At 36.8% G+C, this 24,858-nt stretch overlaps 1 protein-coding gene across 15 annotated transcripts in view; it reads left to right on the top strand.

Moving 5' to 3' along the window:
* Positions 1-24,858, top strand: part of SEC31A (SEC31 homolog A, COPII component) — a 72,567-nt gene that overhangs the window by 39,080 nt on the left and 8,629 nt on the right. For 7 of the 15 annotated variants that reach the window (XM_077774758.1, XM_077774761.1, XM_077774763.1 and 4 more), the window contains 8 exons: positions 2,500-2,626; positions 3,589-3,734; positions 4,962-5,135; positions 7,776-7,949; positions 11,325-11,451; positions 13,113-13,454; positions 21,910-21,968; positions 23,180-23,440. In XM_077774758.1, the coding sequence (XP_077630884.1) occupies positions 2,500-2,626; positions 3,589-3,734; positions 4,962-5,135; positions 7,776-7,949; positions 11,325-11,451; positions 13,113-13,454; positions 21,910-21,968; positions 23,180-23,440 (1,410 nt within the window). Of the gene's footprint in view, positions 1-2,499; positions 2,627-3,588; positions 3,735-4,961; positions 5,136-7,775; positions 7,950-10,559; positions 10,653-11,324; positions 11,452-13,112; positions 13,455-21,909; positions 21,969-23,179; positions 23,441-24,858 lie in introns of all 15 variants that reach the window. The other 8 variants (XM_077774764.1, XM_077774766.1, XM_077774762.1 and 5 more) reach the window with 3 other exon arrangements.

The raw sequence follows: 24,858 nt of genomic DNA, 5'->3' as shown, positions 1-24,858 counted from the left end.
TGAAATGTTGTGAATATTATCTATTAAGTCCATCTGGTCCAGTGTGTCATTCAAATTACTTTCTGTTTAGATGATCTGTCCATTTATGTAAGTGGGGTGTTAAAGTCCCCTGCCGTTTTTGTGTTATTTTCAATTAGTTCCTTTGTGTTTGTTATTAATTGTTCTATGTATTTGGGTGTTCTCTGTTGGGTGCATAAATATTTACAATTGTATGTCTTCTTGTTGGATATATTCTTAATATATACTAGCCTATTTTTGTTTCTTGTTATAGTCTTTGTTTTATTTTTATTTTTTAGTTTTATTTATTTCTGAGAGAGAGAGACAGCATGAGAAGGGGAGGGTCAGAGAGAGAGGGAGACACAGAATCTGAAACAGGCTCCAGGCTCTGAGCTGGTTGTCAGCACAGAGCCTGACACGGGGCTCGAACCCACAAACCGTGAGATCATGACCTGAGCCGAAGTCGGATGCTTAACTGACTGAGCCACCCAGGTGCCCCCAGTCTTTGTTTTAAAGTCTAGTTTGTCTGATACAAGTATTGCTACTCCAGCTTTCTTTTGACATCCATTTGCATGATAAATATTTTCTATCCCCTCACTTTGAATCTACAGGTATCTTTAGGTCTAAGACAAGTCTCTTGTAAGCAGCATATAGATGGGTCTTATTTTTTTGTCCGTTCTTTTTTTTAAAATGTTTTATTTATTTCTGAGAGAGAGAGAAATAGTGTGAGCAGGGGAGGGTCAGAGAGAGAGGGAGACACAGAATCTGAAGCAGGCTCCAGGCTCTGAGTTGGCTGTCAGCACAGAGCCTGATGTGGGGCTCGAACCCATGAACTGTGAGATCATGACCTGAGCTGAAGTTGGACGCTTAACTGACTGAGCCACCCAGGCGCCCCCAGTCTTTGTTTTAAAGTCTAGTTTGTCTGATACAAGTATTGCTACTCCAGCTTTCTTTTGACATTCATTTGCATGATTAATATTTTCCATCCCCTCACTTTGAATCTACAGGTATCTTTAAGACTAAAACAAGTCTCTTGTAAGCAGCATATAGATGGGTCTTATTTTTTTATCCATTCTGACACTTTATGTCTTTTTTTTTTTTTTGACACCTTACATCTTTTAATTGGAGCATTTAGTCCATGTACATTCAAAGTAATTATTGATAGATAAGTATTTATTGCCATTTTATTACTTGTTTTGTGGTTGTTTCTAGAGATTTTCTCTGATCTTTTCTTGTCTTTCTTTCACATTTGCTGATTTTCTCTATTGATCAGAATTTCTCTTTATTCCTTGTAATAAAGAATTTTTTTTAAAAAGTGTTTATTTTTGAGAGAGAGAGACAGAGCATGAGTGGGGGAGGAACAGATAGAGGGAGACAGAAAATCCCATGCAGACCCCGACACAGGGCTCAAACTTATGAATTATGAGATCATGACCTGAGCCAAAACCAAGAGTTGGACACTTAACCAGCTTAGCCACCCAGGTGCCCCAAGAATGGTTTTTGATCTGTGGTTACCATTAGGTTTGTGTATAACTTCTTCTGCATATAGCAGTCTGTGTTAAGTTCACGGTTGTTTTAAGTTTAAACCCATTCTTTTCCCCTCTCCTCACTTTTTATACAGATTATTATATTTTATATCCTTTGTGTGTGTGAGTTCCCTGACTGATTTCTAATTTCTGGAGTATTTAGGATGATTGGAGAGTTATCTAGTTTTATTTGTGGGACAAGGTAAGCCTAGGGTCCTACTACTCTGCCTCCATCTTCCTGTTTCCCAACCTTGATGAAGTTAGTTCTGACTTCATATCTCACATGTACTCAAAACATTTTTTCTGATCCATCAGATCAAGTCATATCTTCCTAGTAATGTTTTGATAATACCCTATACTTTTCCTTCTCAGCATATTTTTTTTTAAGTTTCTTTTTTTTAAAGTAATCTCTACACCCAACATGGGACTTTAGCTCACTATGTCAAGATCAAGAGTCACATACTCCTGGGGCGCCTGGGTGGCTTAGTCGGTTAAGCGTCCGACTTTCGCTTAGGTCATGATCTCGCGGTTCGTGGGTTCGAGCCCCGCGTCGGGCTCTGTGCTGACAGCCAGCTCAGAGCCTGGAGCCTGTTTCGGAGTCTGTGTCTCCCTCTCTCTCTGACCCTTCCCTGCTCACGCTGTCTCTCTCCTAGAAATAAATAAAAATATTAAAAAAAAAAAAAGAGTCACATACTCCTCTGACTGAGCCAGCCTGACTCCCCTCCTTCTCAGCATACTTATAAAATATGTTTGTGTGATAGGGCTTGTTTGGATTTTTTGTTTGTTTGTTTTTTTGAGGAAAAATAATAACCATCTTTTATGTCAGTTGGTTCAAGGATATTCTTCACCTTGCTGCTGCTTTATTCTGCATGAAAGACTAAAAATAGTAGATTTAAAAGATATGATTAGCCAGAGTTCATTTTTACTAATATACCAAAGGTTTTTAATTCTCCATTTATTATTTCCCTTTCTTAAGCTAATTACTGCAGTGGTGATGAAGAACTGGAAAGAAATTGTTGAGTCTTGTGACCTTAAAAATTGGAGAGAGGCTTTAGCTGCAGTATTGACTTATGCTAAACCAGATGAGTTTTCAGCCCTTTGTGGTAAGAAAATGAGCCTTATATTTGTATAATGTATATGGCATCGTATATTTTAAATAAACTTAATAACAGATATTATTGGAAATGTTTGCAAACCAGCGAATCATAGATAAGAAAAAGTTCTCGTTTGAATACTTTTCTCAGAATCATTAACTACATTACTTCTCCATACCTCGTCATTATTTTTAGTAATACTTCTTAACGATTTTGGCTTCCAGTAGACCAGATCTAGAATGTTTCCTCCGCCATTTACTAGTTGTATGACTGAGGAAAGATTACTTTCCAAGCCTTAGTTAGTCTATTGTATGTAAAATGACACATAATCATTTTTTCTCTTAATAAATACTAGCTTGTAAATTAGTAATTATAACATTTGATGAGATATTATAAATTACTATTAAAGGCCTTGACTTGACTGGTGGCTAAGGAATGATACTCCTTACTTGTAATAACAGAAGCTTCAGACAGCTAGTATCAGAAGAACCAACCATTGGCTACACTGGAAGTATTATGAGACTATGAAAGTTATATTAACTTTATTATCATAAGTAATTTATCGTAGTCCTACCTACCATTGATCTTCATTCCAAATATGCCATATTTTAGTCTACTCTTTACACAAATATCTGTTATGTTGAAATGGAGTTAAATGTTCATTAGGATTTTTCTGTTCAAATGTTCTTTCCATTTATTATTTTTTAATGTAATTAATGGAAATTCATTCTGCAACTAGGTATATAGACTCTTGAGAGGTCATTTATTGTATACAATTTGTCATGCACTTCCATTCATTTAATAAAGAAATAATTTACTGGGCATTTACATAACAGTGATTTTGTTTCTATCTGCTACCCGTTGGTTGTGAAGTTTAATTCATACTTCTGAAAATATTAATGGCCTACTTAGAACTTCGTGTACAGATTGCCTTGAGTGTAATCTTACTTTGTTTTCCTCTTGATCTATAGACCTTTTGGGAACCAGGCTTGAAAATGAAGGTGATAGCGTCCTGCAGACTCAGGCATGTCTCTGCTATATCTGCGCAGGGAATGTAGAGAAACTAGTTGCATGTTGGACTAAAGCTCAAGATGGAAGCAATCCTTTGTCCCTTCAGGTTCGTATCTGTGAAACAAAAGGTGCTTACTTTCTAGTGTTATCTTTCACCCTCCTTCTAGTCTAGAAATTGATTTGTTCCAGAAGTTCATTTCACCTTTGTGAAAACTTAGGTGTAGGTAAGAGAGGTCCTTATCCCACACTGCTTCTTTCCTTGCCCAAGGCAGATAGGGTTGCCAGAGGCAGGGAGAGAAGCACAAGGCACTCCAGGACTGTTTTCACGCTCTTGCCACCTGCTTCCCCCAGTAAACTACCAGATCACAACCTTGATTTCACAAACAGTTGCAACTCCATTTTACTATCCCATCATCTCATACTTTACCCCTCCTTTACCCCAACACTCTGAGTTGTAACTTTAAAGATCATTTTATTGGGGCACCTGGGTGGCTCAGTTGGTTAAGCGTCCAACTTCAGCTCGGGTCATGGTCTCATGGCTCATGAGTTCGAGCCCCACTTCCGGCTCTGTGCTGATAGCTCGGAGCTTAGAGCCTGCTTCAGATTCTGTGTCTCCCTCTCTCTCTACCCCTCCCCCACTCATGCTCTGTCTCTCTCTCTCTCAAAAATAAACGTTAAAAAAATATTTAAAAAAAGATCACTTTATTAAAACTGAAAATCTGGTAGGAAATCACTGTTTTCCTTCTAAGTGCTTTTGAGAGAAAGCACACTTGTTTTACACTTCTGGATCTGTGTATCTTTGAAGGGCAGATGGGTAGGATATTCTTGTGCTTTATACTTGAGGCTTTCCATTGTTGAAATGATTGGTATTGAAGAGCAACATGAAAAACTTGGGGTTAAAATAGTAAGCTCACTGGAGGTGACTTCGTAGTAGTAGTGTTTTTTATAGAACAGGTAGTATGATGATTTCAGTCATAGTTCCTTTTATACCTGCTGGAACCTGGTTTCTGCCTTTGGACATCTGTCTGCCAATCACTTTCATTTTGGATGCTTGCCTGCTTTAGGGTCACAAGACAAGTACCTGGCAGTTTAAGGATATTTAAGAGAAGGAAATAACCTGTGCCCTAACCATGAGTAAGATACCTTCTTCCTCCTTTTTCACTTTACCTAAATGGTGGTCAGCCATTGCAGAAGTTTTTAAGAGAGAGGATAATAAGATGTACTTTTAGTGGGTTTTAGAAATCGTAGTAACTCTTTATTCCGGCTCTCTTGCATACATATCTTGGTAATTTTGTTTGCTTCCCCCTCCCTCTCCCTTCTTGTCCTCACTTAGGATCTTATTGAGAAAGTTGTCATCCTGCGGAAAGCTGTACAACTCACCCAAACCATGGACACCAACACTGTAGGAGTTCTTTTGGCTGAGAAGATGAGTCAGTATGCTAATTTGTTGGCAGCTCAAGGCAGTATTGCTGCAGCCTTGGCTTTTCTTCCCGAAAACACCAACCAGGTAATTAGAATTGACCATGTTTCTTCTTTTAATGTGTGAGTAAGGTGAGTCCTGTAGGTAGCACTCAGTATTAAACAGAAGCATATCGGTAAGTAGAATGTTTTGGAACAGTTAAATTTCTGTCATCTGACCATAAGTGGCCGTTACTGACAGTTATTCAAGGATCATTTCAGGTGTACCCAGACGGTATTGGAGAGATAGGGTGCTCTTGTAGTACAATAGATCCCTTTATATTAATGGGCATAGTATTTGAGGAGAAAAATGGAAAAGGACCAACTTCTAATTTCTTGAGACCAATGCTGATTCTTTGTACATGGTTCTTGTAGGAATCTTCTGTGTTAGAAAGCTATAACTATTAATACTTAAGTAATTGGGGTTGTCGTTTTAAAATTCCCACAAATGCCACCCCAGACATAGATATTAGTGAAGAAATTCATTCTGTGTACCATTTCAGTCTGATATTGTCTGTGGACAAGTATATTTTTAGAGTACTCAAGGCAGGAAGAATTACATTTCTTATTTCTTACTTGGTATGCATTAAAACGGGCTTTTTCAGTGCAGTGGATTAAGTAAGTGACTGACTATACTGTGATGGACATGATTGCCAGAATTCTTTTCCTAAGTTAGTTTTCCAAACTCAAGCTGACTATAGACAAGTAAACATAGGATTCCAAAAGTGATACATACTGTGATAAGACGCAGTAGTGCAGTGGAAGCACAGAAGAGGGCAGCCTAAATTTAATAATGGAGCATGGGTGGCAATCAAGGTGAGGTTTGAGAATAGTTTTCCACAAGTAGGATGTTTATATTGTGTGTCTGACAGAGTTTAATTTTGAGCCTTGAAGATATTTTCTTGTATCTATACTTTTTATTATATACTTTATTTTGTTTTTGATGGATTTTTTTTTGTTAAATGTTTTCAATATTTTGTCTGTTCTAGGGAGTTATCAATAAATTTCATTGAGTAGTTTCATTGAGTAAAAATACCGAAATCTGTGTTCCAGCATTATGGAGGTATAACTCTGTAGTTGGTTTTGAAACACATTTACATGTCATATCTTTGTATTTTATCTATGAGAATATTAGATGGAATAGAAACAGACTTTATGAAGACCTTGGCATAATTATTTTATGACTTTTTAAACACCCCTTTAATATTGAGTTATAAGACCCTTTAAGACTAACTTAATCTAAGACCTTTAGGTCTTCTAGCCTCAGTATTAAACTCTTTATTTTCAATACCATTTATACCCACATACATTTTCTTTTTCTTTTTTAAATTTTTTTAAAAGTTTATTTACTTTGAGAGAGAACACATGCATGCACGTAAGCAGGAGAGGAGCAGAGAGAGAGTGAGAAAGAGAATCCCAAGCAGGCTCTGCATTGTCAGCATAGAGCCTGACACAGGGCTTGAACTCATGAACAGAGAGATCATGACCTGAACCGAAGTCAGATAATGAACCGACTGAGCCACCCAGGCGCCCCAACCACATGCATTTTCTATATATTATTCTTCATATTATCTTCATTATTCTTTCCTTTGGACTTTTAAAGAACATTCTTTATGTAAAAATAAACAATTTTGAAGTTGCTGCCTTCTGTATATCTCAGTAGACCCTTAGTATTTTCTGGGGAATATGTCCTGAGACTGTGGTATCGTTATAGTATTTGGTCTTCCTCCCTAATAGGCACTAAAGTATACCTAAGAGTTTAAATGACAGCTTTAAACTTTTAGTGAATTTGTAAAAACGTAGGACTTTTAAAGTTACTAAGATCGGTTCTTGCTGAAATATTTTAATATTTCCTTTTTGTTGTTGTTTGTTAATACCTAGAACATGTATGTGGTCAACTCATACTTATTGTAGATCTGTATAATTGTAGACCTGTATAAGCTACCATGAGTGTGACATCGTACTCTTTTATTTCCAACATCTCTCTCTCTTTTTTTTTTTTTTTTTAATATTTTTTTTTTTTTTTTTTATTTCTAGGAGAGAGAGAGACAGCGTGAGCAGGGGAGGGTCAGAGAGAGAGGGAGATACAGACTCTGAAACAGGCTCCAGGCTCTGAGCTGGCAGTCAGCACAGAGCCCGATGCGGGGCTCGAACCCACGAACCGCGAGATCATGACCTAAGTGAAAGTCGGACGCTTAACCGACTAAGCCACCCAGGCGCCCCTCTCTCTTTTTTTTTTTAATTAATTTTCCTTTCTTTCTTAGATCATCATTTTTTTCCATCACATCATTAGCAATTGATTCTTTTGGGGACCTTTTTTCCCTATAAAGAAATGAAGTTGTATTTTTTTAACTACTTTTGTGATTTGTGAGCATTACCTGACTATAAGAAAATAACAAAAGAGCAGAGATGATGAGTGACACTGATCTTACATACTACTCTATGGTAGGCATAATTCAGATCCTTGTCTCAGTTCAATGATATATCATGGGCCTTTGGTATGAGCCTTGAGTATTAGAAGCCATGATGTTAAACCCTCTTGTGTCAGGGTCTTTTATATTATATAAGAGACAGCATATGGACAAGGAGCATAAGACCGACAAAGCTTACTTTAAGAAAAGCAACATGCTGTCATATAGTTCAGTGAATTTTAACATTCTGCTGTATTTTCTTCCATTGTTCGTTGTAGCCAAATATTGTGCAGCTTCGTGACAGACTTTGTAGAGCGCAAGGACAGCCTGTACCAGGACAGGAATCACCTAAAATGCCTTATGAGAGGCAGCAGCTGCCTAAGGGCAGGCCTGGACCAGTGGCTGGCCACACACAGATGCCGAGAGCTCCAGCTCAGCAATATTATCCCCATGTGAGTGATACGGTCCAGATTAAGTAGGAACATTTATGTATTTCTATTCAAATTGTGTTGGGTAAGAGACCTGAATCTGCTATGATAAAACTAGACAACGTATTGTTTTAATAGTTTTTATAGTCTTGAAAGTGATACTTATGGTCTGTTTCTTTTTATTTTTATTTATTTATTTTTAAGTTTTTTATTTCTTTAAGTAATCTCTGCACTGAACATGGGTGGGGCTCGAACCTACAACTCCGAGATCTAGAGTCGCATGCTCTTCCAGCTGAGCCAGNAGATTATATTTTAGACATAAATTAATTTAAGCTCTCTGGGGAGATTATGTATTTCCCCATCATTCAGATTACCCGTACACATGTACATCTGCTCTTGAAACTGCTTCAATTTGATTCATCTAACAAACTGTAAGTAAAGTAGTGGGAATAATTTTGTGGGTGATTTGGTTAATACTATGAAATATTTTTTAAAAAGGTTTATTCTTATTGTGAGTATTTTATGCTGAATCATTATTACAGGTTTACTGTGTCTTCTGTAGCAACACAACACAATAAAGTATTCAGAACATACTTTTTTTTTGATAACTTGGATATTAGTGAATGACCAAAGGCGTATGAAGTTGTAGGTCATAGGACTATAAAGATAATTAAATATTTTTAAGTAAGTAAATTAAAACATTTAGTGGCATAAAATGTGGCATTTTACTGTTTTTTACTATTTCATATAGAAACTTATATTTCCGGACCTGCAGATAACCTTCATGTTCTTAAATGAAAAGTACATTTTCATAAGTAATAAATGGTCTTGATTGATAACAAAGTTAGCAGATACTCTGCCCATTTTAAAATACAACAGATTACTGATAGAATTGACAAGGTCTTTTTCATAATTTATCGCAGCAAAAGTAAATATAAAATCATGGAAATGTGCTCTTTTGTCTGTTGTACTTTTGATTAATACTTAATCGGGAATAGATCACATTTGGATTTAACTATTCTAGAGTATTCTCCATTTTGTTTTATTTTTTCTTTATTTGATCATTATTTACTGAGAGCTTATACAAGTGCCTATCTTATTCTGTTGATATATTGGTAAACAAATCAGATCAAGTTTCCCACTAGTATGAAGATGTTACTAGTTTTAGAAAAGTCTATGACATAGGTAGGGCAAAGCAGGCAATGGCTGGAAGAACTAACAGGCAGAGATGTCAAGTGACAAGCCAGAGTTTTAAGACTTAGAGCTTGAATTTCTTAGTATCACCTGACTACTTAATGGCAAACTTGATATTAGAACTCCCAAGCATCTTTTGTTCAATCACACTGTCTTGAAGGGTACTGAAGTGAGACATCCTCTACGTTAGGAAAAGAGAATATTCCTCTTTATGTCCTTGAGTTTATCCGTCTTTCTGGGAAGATGTAAAAACATTGAAAGACTTCGGTTATACTTTGACTTAGCAGTCTAATATTTTAACAAAAGAAAAACATTGAGAAATTAAGCAGTGATTTTCTTTTTTTTTTTAATGTTTACTTATTTTGAGAGAGAGAGGGAGAGAGAGAGAGGGAGAATGTGTGCACATGGGAGCAGGAGACGGGCAGAGAGAGAGGGAGAGAGAATTTCAAGCCATACCCGGTGCAGAGCCAAATGTGGGGCTTGATCCCACAACTGTGAGATCATGACCTGAGCTGAAATCAAGAGTCAGATGTTTAACTGACTGAGCCACCCAGACACCCCAACCAATGATTTTCTTGATTAAAGCTTGTCATGTGCCAGATGAGGACAGTGGCTTGTGGTTTTAAAGGAATGTTTACAGGCAGGAGTAAAGGGGTGAGAGGGAGGCCAGATTAGTAGGAGTTCCACTTCCACTTGGAGTTTCTATGAAGATTTACTTGACCAGAATGATTTTGGTAGCTTAAAATTTTTTTTCTTAAATCTTAGGACTCCAGGGTAAGTAAGCAGCGTGGTGTAGTATAGCAAACACTGGCCTTGGCATCAGGAGACCTGGGTTCAGTCCTCGCTCTGTCACCAGCTAGTTGTATGGACCTCAGGAAGCCCCTCTGTCTCTCTGGGCATTGGTTTTCTCAGTGGTCATGGGTGGGGATTAGACTGGTTGATCTCTAATATTCTCTGATTGTATGTTTCCTAAGCCTCATATGGGACTAATACAATTTTTGCAGCTCTAATAAGATCCAGAAAAGGGAACTTATAGCAATATGCTTACAGATCTATAGCAGCATGAATACTATTAATGCTTCAAAATCACTTTTCTACTCAATTACCTTTTTTCTCCCAGTAGCTTCTTTCCTTACCTACTTATAGGAACTAGCCTTTCCCCTTATTCTTGACACTTGAATGCCATTGTTTTTTATGCTTTGATTTAGGTTTTCCTGTTGATTTTTCTACTGCCTCCCTCTCCCTGTTTTGTTGTGAATGTGTTTTTCTTTTGGAATCCCAGCTACCTTCAAAGCAGTTGCCTGACTAACATATTTTATCTTGCTACTCTTATTTTTTTGCTTTGCATCTGGCTTTTAATGCCTTCTGGGTTTTTTTTTTTCTTCTTTTAACATTTTTATTTTTTATTTTCTGTGATTGGTATTTCTTTGTTCAATTCAGGTTAGAATTGCCCCTACTGTCACTACCTGGAGTAACAAAACTCCTACCGCCCTTCCCAGCCATCCACCTGCAGCCTCTCCCTCTGACACACAGGTATATCCTTCATTATTCATCTTTGAGCAGAATTCTGCTCGCCTAAATATATATAGTTAAATATTCTCTACTGCCCTTTTCTTAATTTCCCCTCCCCCATCTATCCGCCTGCTTATTGCATTTTAATGCTTTAGGATACAAGAAGACGTTTTTGGGACAATTAGTTTATTTTCTTCTCCCTCTCCTTTTGCAGTTCTAAATGGACCTCACCTAGAAAAATACGATCTGAAGTTCTAACAGTGGTTTAAATCTGATTTCACTGAAGATTTTCTTTTTTCTTTCCTGTTTGTTTTTGAGCATTGCAGAAATTGAAGAGAAATGAAAGTTCCCTTGTGGCATTTATACTTACATTTCCAAAATGTGGATGGAATTTAGTAGAGATGGAAAATCCTGGTGACTTATCATAAATATAATTGACACTGTTTTATGAAGTTATTAGCATATGTTGCCATGTATTGTGCTTAATACTTTAGACCTGTCTGATCTTTAAGTCACTTAGAATTTGTTGCTCAGAAAATGTGTTCTAAAGAAGACAGAATGTGCAAAATGCAGTGTTTCTTACACAGTAAAGCTTAACAAAATAAACAACCCATTTCAGAGATTATAAATCCATCTGGGAAGGTTATTGTTTCCGATTGTAATCCTCCTTTTTATCATATTCTTGTTTCCTAGGGAGAAAATGCACCACCTCCAGGTTTCATAATGCATGGAAATGTTAATCCAAATGCGACCACAGCTCAGCTTCCCACGTCTCCGGGTCACATGCACACCCAGGTACCACCTTATCCGCAGTCACAGCGTAAGTAGCGCGACCCTGAAGTCCTTGCACAACAGCATGTCTTACCCAATGTAAATACCACAAAGCTCCAAACCCATGGTCAAATCAGTTTTAACAAGTAAAGAAAGAACTGCATAGTACTTGAGAGAGAGAAACATAGCTTCCGTCAGAGGCAGCCCTAATGCGCATGCTAAGAAACAGCTCCCCTGTCAGTCCATTCAGAACTGTTGACTCCTGTTCCTGAGCAATTACTGAGGACAGTGAATTGTCCCTCAATTTTGGTATTAAGAAACAATTTTTGAGGTGATTTGGTTATATATTCTTTCCTTTCAGCAAGATGACACAAACCATTTTTGGAAAAATGGTTCCCAGGGACATTTGTTGTTGTTTTCCACTTATTTTACCTTTTTAAGAAATAAACTTTATTTTTTAGAGCAGTTTAGATAGCAGATTTGAGTGGAGAGTACAGCAAGTTCCAGTACTCTCCCTGCCGCCAGGTACAGCCTGCTCCGCCATCAACAGCCTGCCCCTCACTGGAACATTTGTCCCAGTAAATGAATCTGCACTGACACACCATCTTCTCCCAAAGTCCATAGTTTACTTTAGGGTTCTCTCTTGGTGTTGAGCATTCAATGGATTTTGACAAATGCATGGTAATAACATGTACCCACCATTGGCTTTTGTTTTTTAGAAAATACTTGCACTTATAAAGTGCTATCACCCCTATTTTTCTCTTATTTACATGAAGAGAAAAAAATCCCCAAGGGGAAATTTATATGACTAAACAACTATTAAAAAAGCAAGAGGCCACTGTCTAGTAAGAACTAATTTTAATTAGCGTGTTCTATGCTAAAATAGATATTCTTAGTTAACATGAATACAGATTTGACACAATTTTTCACTTGTGAAAATGCGGTCTTCAGAGTAGAACAGGTACAGTTCTAGTAGATTCACTCTGTAGAGGTCCATCCCTACCCCTGGTCATGATGAATGTGGTAATATTCTCTAATCTGGGCTCAGGTCTTTGCATCAAAACATTAGTTGGCTGCCTGAATGCTTACTAAACAACTGTGTATAGCAAATGAAATACTATATAGTAATTGTTTTATCAGGGATCTTAAGAGAGTTGGCTATTAATCTGGAACTAAGCTCAAAAAATCACAATTTGGGTAGCTGACTATTTTACTAGATGCTGGAGAAGGTATTTGATTCAAAACAATGGCACTTACCCTACAATGCTTACGATGGAGGAGATGGAGGAGATGTTGAGCCGCCCCCTGGGTCCCTGTAATTTATTGTAACGGGGAGTGCTTTGGATGTGTAATTCCTGCGTGGTTCCATCTGGTGGCTGGTCGGTGTCACTGCAGTCTTTTCTCAGGCACAGGAAGTCTCAGAAAAGGGTCAGTCTTTCGATTTTTGGGTTTGGAGATTGAAAATTTTCCATAGCCATAAGCAGTCTGGAGATGGCATATTTCACATATTGGACCCAGTGACCTTTAGTATATTTAAGGGTATCCAAGTCATTGAAAGTGTAACATATAAGTGTTAATATTTGGTTGTAGCTTACTGATATAAGAATAATGACAAAAATAATTTCCATAGAATGAGATAACTTTGGTTTTTTGTTGCTGTCAAACAAAATTTTAACTAATTAAAATTTCTGTTTCTTCTCCTTGGTGTAGCTTATCAACCAGCCCAGCAGTATTCCTTCGGAACAGGGGGGTCAACAATGTATCGACCTCAGCAGCCCGTTGCTCCTTCTGCTTCCAACGCTTACCCTAACACCCCTTACATGTCTTCTGCTTCTTCCTATTCTGGGCAGTCTCAGCTGTACGCAACACAGCACCAGGCCTCTCCATCTACCTCCAGCTCTGCTGCTTCTTTCCCTCCTCCCCCTTCCTCTGGAGCTTCCTTCCAGCATGGCGGACCAGGAGCTCCACCATCGTCTTCAGCTTACGCACTGCCTCCTGGAACAACAGGTACACTGCCTGCTGCCAGTGAGCTGCCTGCGTCGCAAAGAACAGGTCTGCGCTTGAAAGGGATTTGGTTTGGCTCCCTCCTTTATTTTTTCATGAACACGTGGGCGGATGGAGGGGAGTTATTTTGGACTCTTTGTAAACCAAGTTATTGGAGTTTTATTGATTGAGTTTTTATAACAAATTCTAAAACTATTTCTAAAAGTGTGATCGTCCCATAATGAACTGTAGTTGCTAAATGAGGAAAACTTTAGCGCTTCAAAAGGGTGATAGTGTATAATCTGCCACTGAACATAAAGTAAGTGATAAGAAATTAATTGGCAAGATAAGTGGTGTGTGGAACTAGATTTAATTGACACTAATTTCTTTAGAGCAAAAGTTTGTTCTTATGGAGAAGTTTCCCATTTTTAAAATTATTTGTGCCTTAAACCCATTCATGGAGATTAAACAGTATAGGGTCTTAATGAGATTGTACATAATTTTATAGTTAGGTTTATTTATAAAGATGAGGGATCTTGGTATGCTTATGTAAAGGAAAAAAGTGAGAGAGCACAGCTCTGACAGAGAGGATCTCTAATGAGAGAGCAGAAAGAGTAGAAAGTCCATGGACAGTAGTGCAGCGATTCTTCATTAGGGCAGCAACACCCTCAGATCTTTTAGGAATTTCAAGGATTAGATAGATAGGTAGATAGTCGGTCAAATAGTGTAGTTGTGCCTAAAATTTTCTAATTAAAATCATAATCTTAAATTATTATGCTGAGAGACATGTTTTCTAAATTCTTATCTCATATTACAATTAGAGCATTACATTGATTTTTATGGGTAGGTTATATTATCTGGTTTTCATTTTGGACCAGCAAAAGGGGCCTCAAAAGCATGTGTTATAAATAGGGATCGATGAATCAGGGTTAAGAACCACTAACCATACTGGTTAAGAATGTAGGCTTTGGAATTCGGCATCCTGGGTTTGTACCCCAGCTTTGGGGAAGTTACTTAAACTTCTTCAAGCCTCCATTTCCTCAGAATAATAATAGTATCTACTCATCATCTTATAAAGAAGATTGAATGCATTAATACATTAAAGCATTTGGAGATAGTGACTGTAAAATTAGCTGTGATTACACAAAACCTGACTCAAAATTAGAGCTCTGTGCCTTTTCGTATTTGAAAATAGTTTCCCGTTTAGATTATAACTGATGGTTTTGAACTAAAGGGGCAAAGAGGTGAATGAATCTTGCTTTGCTCCTAATACTTGAGTTGCTCCTGGAGAGTCCGGTATATATATTTTTTTCATTTAAGCAGTAGCTGTAATTACTGAAAACATTTGTCATAAAATAGGATCTATTGAAAAAATATTCTTTTCTACCAAGGTCTCATGAATGCAGAATTATATACCTATCTCCTTTCTCCTCAGATATATAAAGTCCACCAAGATCTCACACACACACACACACACACACACACACACACACACCTCTCTGTATTTCCCTTTATTGCACAAATGAAATTTCCATAACTTCCAATATAAATAGTTAAATAGGCTGATATTTTAGAGAGGAGTGTTAATTCAGTTGTAGAGTTCAAAAAATTACCTTCTAAAACCTCAGTGAGGGAAGACAGTATCTATTCTGAATAGTTGATAATAGAGTTCTTGATTGAAAGATGAGTCGCAGAAAAATCCCCACTTTAAAGTGGTGCAGGGAAATAGGGAGGTGAATTATCATTTACTGAACATACATTGGACATGTACCATCATTTGCCATATATTTTCTTATTCTCAGAGCCATGAGAAACAGAAATAAATATTTTTTTAATTTACTTGAGGAAACTTGGTTTCCTAGGAGTTAAACTCACGGTTGCATGATGATAGTCTCCAAGTTGAGATACAAACCCAGGTCTCAGTCTATAAAACCTGAGTTCATTCTTCTTTACCAGATGGTCTAGTCCTGATAGAAGTGATAGAAGTAGTTGTCAGTGTTAGAATTAGCAAAAACCCTGTAACAACACTGTTTTAGGCATTTTATTTCATCATCTGAGTTAAATATTTGCATGAGTGTTTTTTTTCTCCTTAAGCAAAAGTGTATTTGGCCTTGAGATAAAGTCTTTGCTTGTATACAAAGTAACAGAATGTTCTAACCTGGCTGAGAAACAGTGACTAATAGGAAGAAGCAAACATTTTTCAGTATTCAGCATGTACTAAGCCAGCTGCTTTGTTAGCTCTTGCCTATTAATAGTCCCCTGTATTTTAATTAATAATTACAGCTTTACCATATTTTATTTTTTGATTTCCTAAAAATTTTGTTTACAGTGTGCAAATAATTGTGAATGAAAATTTTCTTTCTTATGTGTCTTATCATATCGTGGTTTTCTGTGGGACTTGGAAACTGCATTTGTCCAGTGGATAATTCATGACAGACACCAGGGTTCACAAGGCCTGTAACTGTTAGTGAACCTCAAAATTATGCCTGAGGCTCAAAGAAACCAGTGTTGCAAATATCAGAACATTCAGTAAATTCTTAATGAGTACTCGTTTGGTCTATAATCAGAATTATTCCAGGCAGAGGTAGAGAGACAGAAGAGAACAGTACATTTCTAGTGAACACCACATAGTTTTGTTCTAAGTTGGAACATAACATTTATATCTGGCCCAGATTTTGGAAAGCCTTAAATGCCAGGGTAAGAAGTTGATAGTTCATACAGTAAGCAGAAAGTTTCATGAAGGAGTTTGAAGTGCTCAAAGGCATGGTCATCGTGGTACTGTGGAGGCGGCCCTGCAGAATAGACTGTGGGCAGCATGGCAGAATCAGAGGAAAGGAAAATAGGCCCCTCTCAGTTCCAAGTATAAAGTAACAACCTGTGTTAGGATAGAATAGTGTCATTTCAGTGGTAGCAACACACAAAGCAGGAAGTTTCCTCTGTTTTACTCTCTAGGATAATTAGGATCCTGGCTGTCACTTTTTCCACCTCCTGAGTTAACCTGTGCTTATTACTAAGGGAGAGCACTTTCAAATATGAAGGCCTCCGAATTTTACTCAAAAATTATTTGCTGATAAAATGTCCTTCAAGCTATTATAAAACTGCTTTTGAGTAAACACTGATTTTGTTAAACAGTGGAAAATTTAATTTAGGTATATAGTCTTGTGCTTTGTCACATAGAAGTCGTGAAGGGGCATAATGTTACATATTTTCACAGAACAGTGTTCTGAAAAATTTTTTTAAATTTTCAATTTCATGACCTTTTTGTTTTTAATGTGGCATGCTAGGCTTATAGGGGAAATGGAAAGTTAAGAAGGATGCTCTATTCTGTCTGTCTCAAATTGTCTTCTAGCCAAAAGTCTTCATACCATTGGCACTAATAAAGAATCCACTGAAAAGTATCTTAGCAAGTGCATAGCAAATTATCCTTCTGCAAGAATACCTAAGAAGGGTCCCAGTGAGAAGTGGGAGTAAAGATGTATCAAGTAAGGCTGGTATGCAGCTGCACCCCTGTATGTGGGACGATGTAGTTCCCTCTTCCTTCCCCCAAAATACTGGAGAACTAAGCCTACGCTAAGGTGGATAAGGGTCTCCAGTACCATGCCATATTCAATTTTTAAATTAGTTTTGCCTTGATTTTTATTAATTTTTCACTGCAGGATTTTCAAAGACTCCAAATAGTATAAAGAATAAAATATAAATTATCTATAATTCTACCACCCCGATATTACCACTGATAATACAGGTTTATTTATTCCCTTCATACACATATATACATACATGTGTGTATGTATGCATCTATTAAAAATATTTTTAATGTGGTAAATATACTAACATAAAATTTACCATTTTAACCATTTTTAAGTGTGTAGTTCAGTGACATTAAGTACATTTACATTGCTGAAAAACCATGGCCACTTATCTGTCCCCAGAAGTTTTTCATCATCTTGCACTGGAACTATGTACGCATTAAATAGCTCCATTTCCCCCAGCCCCAGGTAACCACTGTTCTCTCCGTCTCTGTATTTGACTACTCTATGTACCTCATATAAGTAGAATCATACAGTATTTGTCCTGTTGTGACTGGCTCTTTCACACCCTCCAAGATTCATGTGTCAGAATTTCCTTACTGAATAATATTTCACTGTATGTATATTGCACATTTTGTTCATCCATTTATTTGCACGTGGGCATTTTAGCTATTGTGAATAATGCTACTTGAACACAGGTATACACATATCTGTTCAAGTCTTTGCTTTCAGTTCTTTAGGATAAAACCCAGAAATGGGATTGCTGGATCAAATTCAATATTCAGTATTTAATTTTTTGAGGAACCATTCTACTATTTTCCACATCTACAGTGACACTTGTTTTCTGGGTTTTTTTTTTTTCTTAATTCTAGCCATTCTAATGAGTAGTATCTTGTGTGCATGTATTTTTAAAGAATTGAGATCATAATACCCATACATACACACACAATTTCACATCTTACATTTTTTCTTAATAGTACACATGAACCATTTTTTTCATGCCTTTAAAGTCATGTCATGTTTTAAAAAGAGATTTTTCTTCATTTTATAGTTTTTGAAAGAGTAAAAAAGATTCTCTTTATAGTTATATGGTGTATTATGTCTATGATTAGATTATGCTGTATTGATTTATTTTTAATAACTATTCCGTGTTGATTTTTTTTAAATGTTGGCCAGCAGTATCATTTTGCACATCTATAATGAACCTCCATGATACTGTTTCCTAGAGATACGTATTTTGTTCATGTAGCTTGCTTTACCTAATGGTGCTATTAAAGCGTATTTATAGAGATCAGTTTAGTTGTGTTTTTAAAAAGTCATAGTTAAGTAGTCAATTTAAAGACTTGAAAAAATTGAAAAGGGTTTGAATTTATAGCTGAGACAAAACTGCATTAAATTGATAAGAGATTTGAACAAGGATTATCTGGGCTGAAATAAAAATGGCTAAATATATCACATGGTTTGAGATTGGGAGGAGCCAGGAATATACTTTGCGGGAGAACTTTGGTTATTGTACAATTGTTACTTTCTATTCAACAAGGCATTCTCCACCCTCAAGTTATGTGAGCTAGTCCACTGGTTGTCTACTCCTGCTGCAAGTCTTTTTGTTTGTAATTTTGATTAAGTGTCATTCCTACTTTGAATTTGATTTGATTTCATCATAAATTTGGGAGTCATTTTACGAAAGGGTTATATGAACTTGCTCCACTTGTGCTTATAGTTTTTGAAATCTCAAGATACCCTCCCAGGCTTCAATAGCCAGAGCTTAAGTCACTGCCATAAGAGATTAGAGGGGAAATTGCTATCATCTCCTCCTGCCTCTCGTGGAGCAGGAGAGAAAGGCATGTTGTTGAAACTACTTTGTGAAAGAAAAAATAAAGGGTTATGGCCAGGGTATTTCTGGTACCTCAGGCTTATAATATCCAGGGCCTCTCAGCCCACAAGTGGAAGTCTTGTGCTAGAGAATACGTTGGTAGTTGCAGGCCAGGTCAGCCCTCAGTAGTAATGTGCGCACAGTGACTCCCAGGGATTCACTGACTGCCGTTCTAGGAGGTTATATCTTGCACGGGGAGTTATAAAATCATCATGTAAGGCAAAAATAGGAAATCACTTATAAAAAATAGGAAATCCCTAATCACTTGTTTCTTCATGTAAGCCATTGAAGCTGTTGGTTTGCATATAGGAGCCATATTATATGGAAATTGTCTGTTCAAAACTCCACACAGATTTCAAGCTATGGGATTACCTTTCCACCTCACAGTTTCTCAGGCATGTCCGCTTCAGTAGAGCTCAAACCGAATTGAACTCATTAATTGCTGTGTATTATCTTGGTTTCTCTATTCATAAAGGAAGAGAGTTGGATTTCCATCAGTTATATATGCATATAATGGCTGTCCACTGCATACTTTTGATTTGAGGGTGGGCCTGGCCTGACCCTGAATATCTGATAATTTTGGCATTGCTCTGTTAGTTTCCAGCCTTTTTACCCTCTTGTCCACTGCCAGAAACTTCAGTTAAGAGATGTAGTGGTTTCTGAAAGACCTGTGCTAAACAGTCTACAAATCCATATATTCTTACAGAAAAGACAATATGGGATGGTTATCTTTACTGAGCCTGTTCTTATTTATACTCATATTCATGGTGTGATGTGAATTACATGAAATTACAATTCGTCAGGCTGCAGACCCCTGTTGCCTCCTAAGTCTAGCAGTAAAGTGGTATTACCTTGTTAAGACTGTCTGACATTCTCATCTTTAACAAGTGCAGTGCTGAAAGTCTGCAGGATGGTGTAGAAAGCCTCCCATTTTTCTTTAAATCCCCACTAAAAGAGGGCTTTGACCAGCAGCATTGGCATTACTGGGAGCCAGCTGAAACAATAGAATCTCGGTCCTTTCCCTATACTTAGTTTGAATTAGAAGCTGCAGTTTAACAAAATCCTCAGCTGATTTTAATTCACAGCTTTAAATAGTACCAAATGCTCTCCCGCCCCCCCCCTTGATATTATTGATCAGGAAAAATCCATGCAAACAGGGACATTATTTTAAGTAGGCAGGAAAAGTTTTTTTTTAAAAGAGACACGTGGCACAGGAAGAGAAAAAAGTAATGTTTAAGAGTTAATTGGATGTGACACAACCTAAATGAATTCAATTTACCCAAAAGCTGATTACTTTTTTAATTAGACAAAAGACATTTCATGTGACTTGATTAAAAAGAGGTTTTTTTCCTTTAAAAAATTAGTTTTTTTTTTCTTTTTTGGCTTGATGGAGAAGAAGCAATTACAAAATGAGTTTAGAATGTTTTTGATGATAATACTGTTTAAGTGACTTTTACATTTTGTCTGCAGAAGATCAATCTATGCAAGACCAGGCACCTATGTTGGAAGGTGAATCAGTTATAAAATGTACCTTTGGAAAATTTTCAATCATTAAATACAGTTAATGAATGGACATTCACAATAATGCATGTGAACCTCAAAGTTTGATGATATTCTGAATCTGATCAGTATCATTTTTAAATTTGGATTCTTAATCAAATCAAATCTTAGAGTTGATTGGATTAACATGGTGACACAATAGCTTTAAATCATTAAAGTCGTCTATTTTATATAATCATAAAGACAATGACTACATCAAAATGGTCTTAGCTATGAGTATGATTAGAAAGTGATGAGAGAGATTTGAATGATTCTCTATACATGCCCAGAACTTTAAAACTTTGTTAAGCAGATAGCAGCATGTAGGTTAATGTTTTTTGATTAGCTCTTCAGTGTTTTGAGGCTCTTTTGGCATTTTGTCTCCCCATAAACCTGTTGAAAATTCCATTTTTAGAATCAAGGCAGTTGAGGGGTGCCTGGCTGGCTGGCTCAGGGGCCGTGAATTTTACGCATTGGGTGAAATAAATTTAAAAATTAAATAAGTTTTTAAAAAATCAAGGGAAATGAGTATATGCTGGTTAGAAGATACTATTTTTTAAAAAGTTTCTGTGACATTATGAATGAATCACAGGTTCTTTCGTCTAAATTTTGTTGTGATTTCGTATCACGGATATCAATAGAACAAATAAAAGGTAAAATACTGAAAGAATGTTTAATTTGTTAAAAGAGGAGTAATTTTTGGTCTTTACATATACACATACACAAAATTCAATGAAATGTAAAATGATTATATTTTGATTTCAAAATTATCTTTATTTCTGGCATGTTTTTTTTTAAAGATACTGGCATTAAGATACTTTGAATTCTGCTACTGATGTCTGTTTTTCACTTTGAGATGAAGATTTGTGGGGGGGGAGATTAGAGTTGACAGTTTAATTTTATATTTGCTGCCAATGTGGAATTTTTTATGTGTGGCATTAAAAAAAAATCTTATCACAGATATTTGAATGCTTTTTTATACCTTATAAGTAACTCTGAAGGGAAAGATGATGAAAATTGCCTGTGTTGTATAGTTGGAACCTGTATTTTTTTAACACTTTCCTGCCATGTGGATAATTTGCTTATGTTCAATTGCTTATATTGAATGACTCTCTTGGGAAGTAGGAGATTGTTATTTTTACTCTTTTTGATATGCTCAATACATCAAGGTGTTTTGTTGGGGTTTTTTTTGTTTTTTTTTTAGCAGACTTAGGTGATTTATTTTTTCTTTATTAGAAGATAATTTCTTAACTCATCTTTGAAGGTTATACACCAGCCTTCAGAGACATAACCGTCATAGACATAAACACTTCACCATCCCTAAATTTAGTTTAGCTCTTTCACTTTCAATGGAAATAATGTCAAGTTATCTTGCCTACTAAGCCAACACCTTGTGACTATTCGAAGGAATGAGTTTGTGAGTCAAGGGCTACAGAGTGATCCCCACAGTTGAGCTGGTAAAACTTTTGTGATAGTTATCCTCAGCTTAGCTAAGGCAGATTTTGAAGGTACTGTACGATGGATACAATTTAGTTTTCCTCTTTTCAGAATTCTAAAGGAAATTGCTCTTTATTATCTGTTATAGGTCCTCAGAATGGTTGGAATGATCCTCCAGCTTTGAACAGAGTACCCAAGAAGAAGAAGGTACCAGAAAAAGATATCTATCCAGTTGCCTACAGATGTTCTTTAATCATGTAGCCACCTGGAACACACCATCCTTTACTGATCCTTTTAAAGGCAAAGCTTACTGACTGATAGGTTTAAAGTGCATTTCAACTTGCATCTTCTCCATGAAGGGAAGGAAAAAAAGTTAAAAACAGTACAGTGGTATGAATCTAACTCCCTTTAGAAGAGAAGATATAGGGGTGCCTGGGTGGCTCAGTCAGTTAAGTGTCTGACCTTAGCTCAGGTCATGATCTCGCTGTTTGTGAGTTTGAACCCAGTGCCAGGCTCTGCGCTGATAGCTCAGAGCGCCTGCTTCATATTCTGTGTCTCCCTCTCTTTGCCCCTCCCTTGCTTGTGTTCTCTATCTCTCTCTCAAAAATAGATACGTAAACATTTAAAAAAGAAGAAGAAAAGATGTAAATTTCTAACAGGTTTCTTTCAAAGAACAGGAAACAAAATTTTCCAGTGATTTTTATGTCTTTTAGGGTTCCAACAATAGTCATGAATTTGGTAATTACATTTTGGACTATTTTTGTCTATCACATACAGTATGAATGAAGAAATAATCTTGTATCTGACTACTGTTTAAATGTCAGTAACCGTTGACACCGTTAGAGCAGAAGATAAGATTCTTCTTTTCTTCCTTCTCTCCAAACATTTCTACCTTTTAAAAAAACTCTTGGTGATGTCCTTTCCTCAAATATAGTAAGGAGAGGTCATGACAGTAAAATTGGGAGGCACTAAGTGAGCAAAAAAAGCCCCCAAACTTTAGGTTAGTAATAATCGGGGATTTAATTTAACCTACTTTTAATATGATTGAATTGACAATTAATATCTACTTAGTGATCTAGGAAAGGATATTACATCCTGGTCACATTAAATACACATTATCTGACTCTACTATTGCTAGATATAATTCTCTAGACTATGAGATCCTCTTTCAAAAACACCAGGTGTTGGTTCCCAATATGAGGGTAAGTGTGGAAGGCAAAGGGGAAATGAGAAGTCCAGTTTTGAGTTCTCCACCCGTCTGAGACAAATTAGCTCAACTTTTATGTTTTACTGTAGAATTCTGCATAAAACTTCATTTGAAAAAAGTATTCTATTTAAAAACATTTTTAACCTTATTTAAATGTGAAGAAATATCTTTTTTCTTATGCTTGATGTCTTTTATTTCTATCTTTTAAAAGATACCTGAAAACTTTATGCCTCCTGTTCCCATCACATCACCAATCATGAACCCTTTGGGTGACCCCCAGTCACAGATGCTGCAGCAACAACCTTCAGCTCCTGTACCTCTGTCAAGCCAAGCTTCATTTCCACAGCCACATCTTCCAGGTGGCCAGACCTTCCATGGCATACAGCAACCCCTTGGTCAACCAGGCTTGCCACCTTTCTCAAAGCCCAATATTGAAGGTGCCCCAGGGGCTCCTATTGGAAATACCATCCAGGTAACATAAATCTGTGTAAATGGAATGGGGAGATGGCTCTATGTGAGTTCATTTTTTTTTTAATGTGTTAACTTTTAGGTTTACACCTTTATTAATGAACATCTAAATTTGGTTTCAGTTAAGACAACCTAAATAAAAAATAGTAACCCTTTTTTTTTTTAAGATTGATCACGTAATGGATATTTTCAATTACATGGCCACAGACTTTCTAGAAGAGGCTTATATATTTGCTAGTGTATGTTTACACTAACTTGACAGTTGTAATATGTTCACTTGACCTAATCAGTACCTACAATTTAAGATTACTTGAATCCATATTTCCAGCCAAGCTTGCTAAGCAGAAGCTATTTCCAATGGGCTTTCCCTTTAAAATGTAAGATAAAAGTGTAATGAGTTATATCATTTCTTTTTTTTAATGTTTTTTATTTATTTCTGAGAGAGAGAGACAGACATAATAGGGGAGGGTCAGAGAGAGAGGGAGATACAGAATCTGAAGCAGACTCCAGGATGTGAGCCAGCCATCAGCATAGAGCCTGACGTGGGGCTCGAACCCACAAATCGTGTGATCATGACCTGAGCCGAAGTCGGACGCTTAACCGACTCAGCCACCCAGGCACCCCGAGTTATATCACTTCTTATGTGCGTGTATGAGCCAATAATGTACAGCTTTATCTTCAGCTGGAGATAGAAATTTGTAGTTGCTGTTCACATACAAACAGCTAGTTGGCAAGGTTCTAGATGATGACGAATCAGATACAACAGACTTAAACATACAGAGATGAACATTTTGATCAATTTGTGAGAAGTAAAGAGTTTGGGTCAAAGTCAACATACGAAGGTGAAACAAATCCCTGCCCAAAGTATAAAATTAGTTCTGTTTTTGTCTTTGATTCATTGAAGTCAAATTTGTAAAGATTGTATTTATCACAAGAATATGCTTTACTATTAAGAGAGAGTTCTGCTCACGCTGTCTCTCTCTCTCCTAGAAAAAAAAAAAAAAACAACAACATTAAAAAAAAAAAGAAGGGGCGCCTGGGTGGCTTAGTCGGTTAAGCGTCCGACTTTCGCTTGGGTCATGATCTCGTGGTTCATGGGTTCGAGCCCCACGTCGGGCTCTGTGCTGACTGCCAGCTCAGAGCCTGGAGCCTGTTTCAGTCTGTGTCTCCCTCTCTCTCTGACCCTCCCCTGCTCACGCTGCCTCTCTCTCTCCTAGAAATAAAAAAATAAAAAAAAAATAAAACATTAAGAGAGAGTTCTGCCTAAGGAACTTATAAATATTAAAAGTGGCGTTCTAAAAACCAGCGTTTGGATGGAGATGAGAGGTCTTGTTTCTTTCCACAGGAATATAAATTATAAAGGTATATTGTTAATTTTTTTTTTTTTTTTTTTTTATGATTACACGTCTATGATAGTTGGGG

This window comes from Crocuta crocuta, unplaced genomic scaffold (genome assembly GCF_008692635.1).
Source record: "Crocuta crocuta isolate KB4526 unplaced genomic scaffold, BGI_CrCroc_1.0 scaffold237, whole genome shotgun sequence".
In the NCBI taxonomy this organism is placed as follows: domain Eukaryota; kingdom Metazoa; phylum Chordata; class Mammalia; order Carnivora; family Hyaenidae; genus Crocuta; species Crocuta crocuta.
Note: the sequence above shows the minus strand (reverse complement) of the source record. Positions and strands in the feature narration are given on the sequence as shown.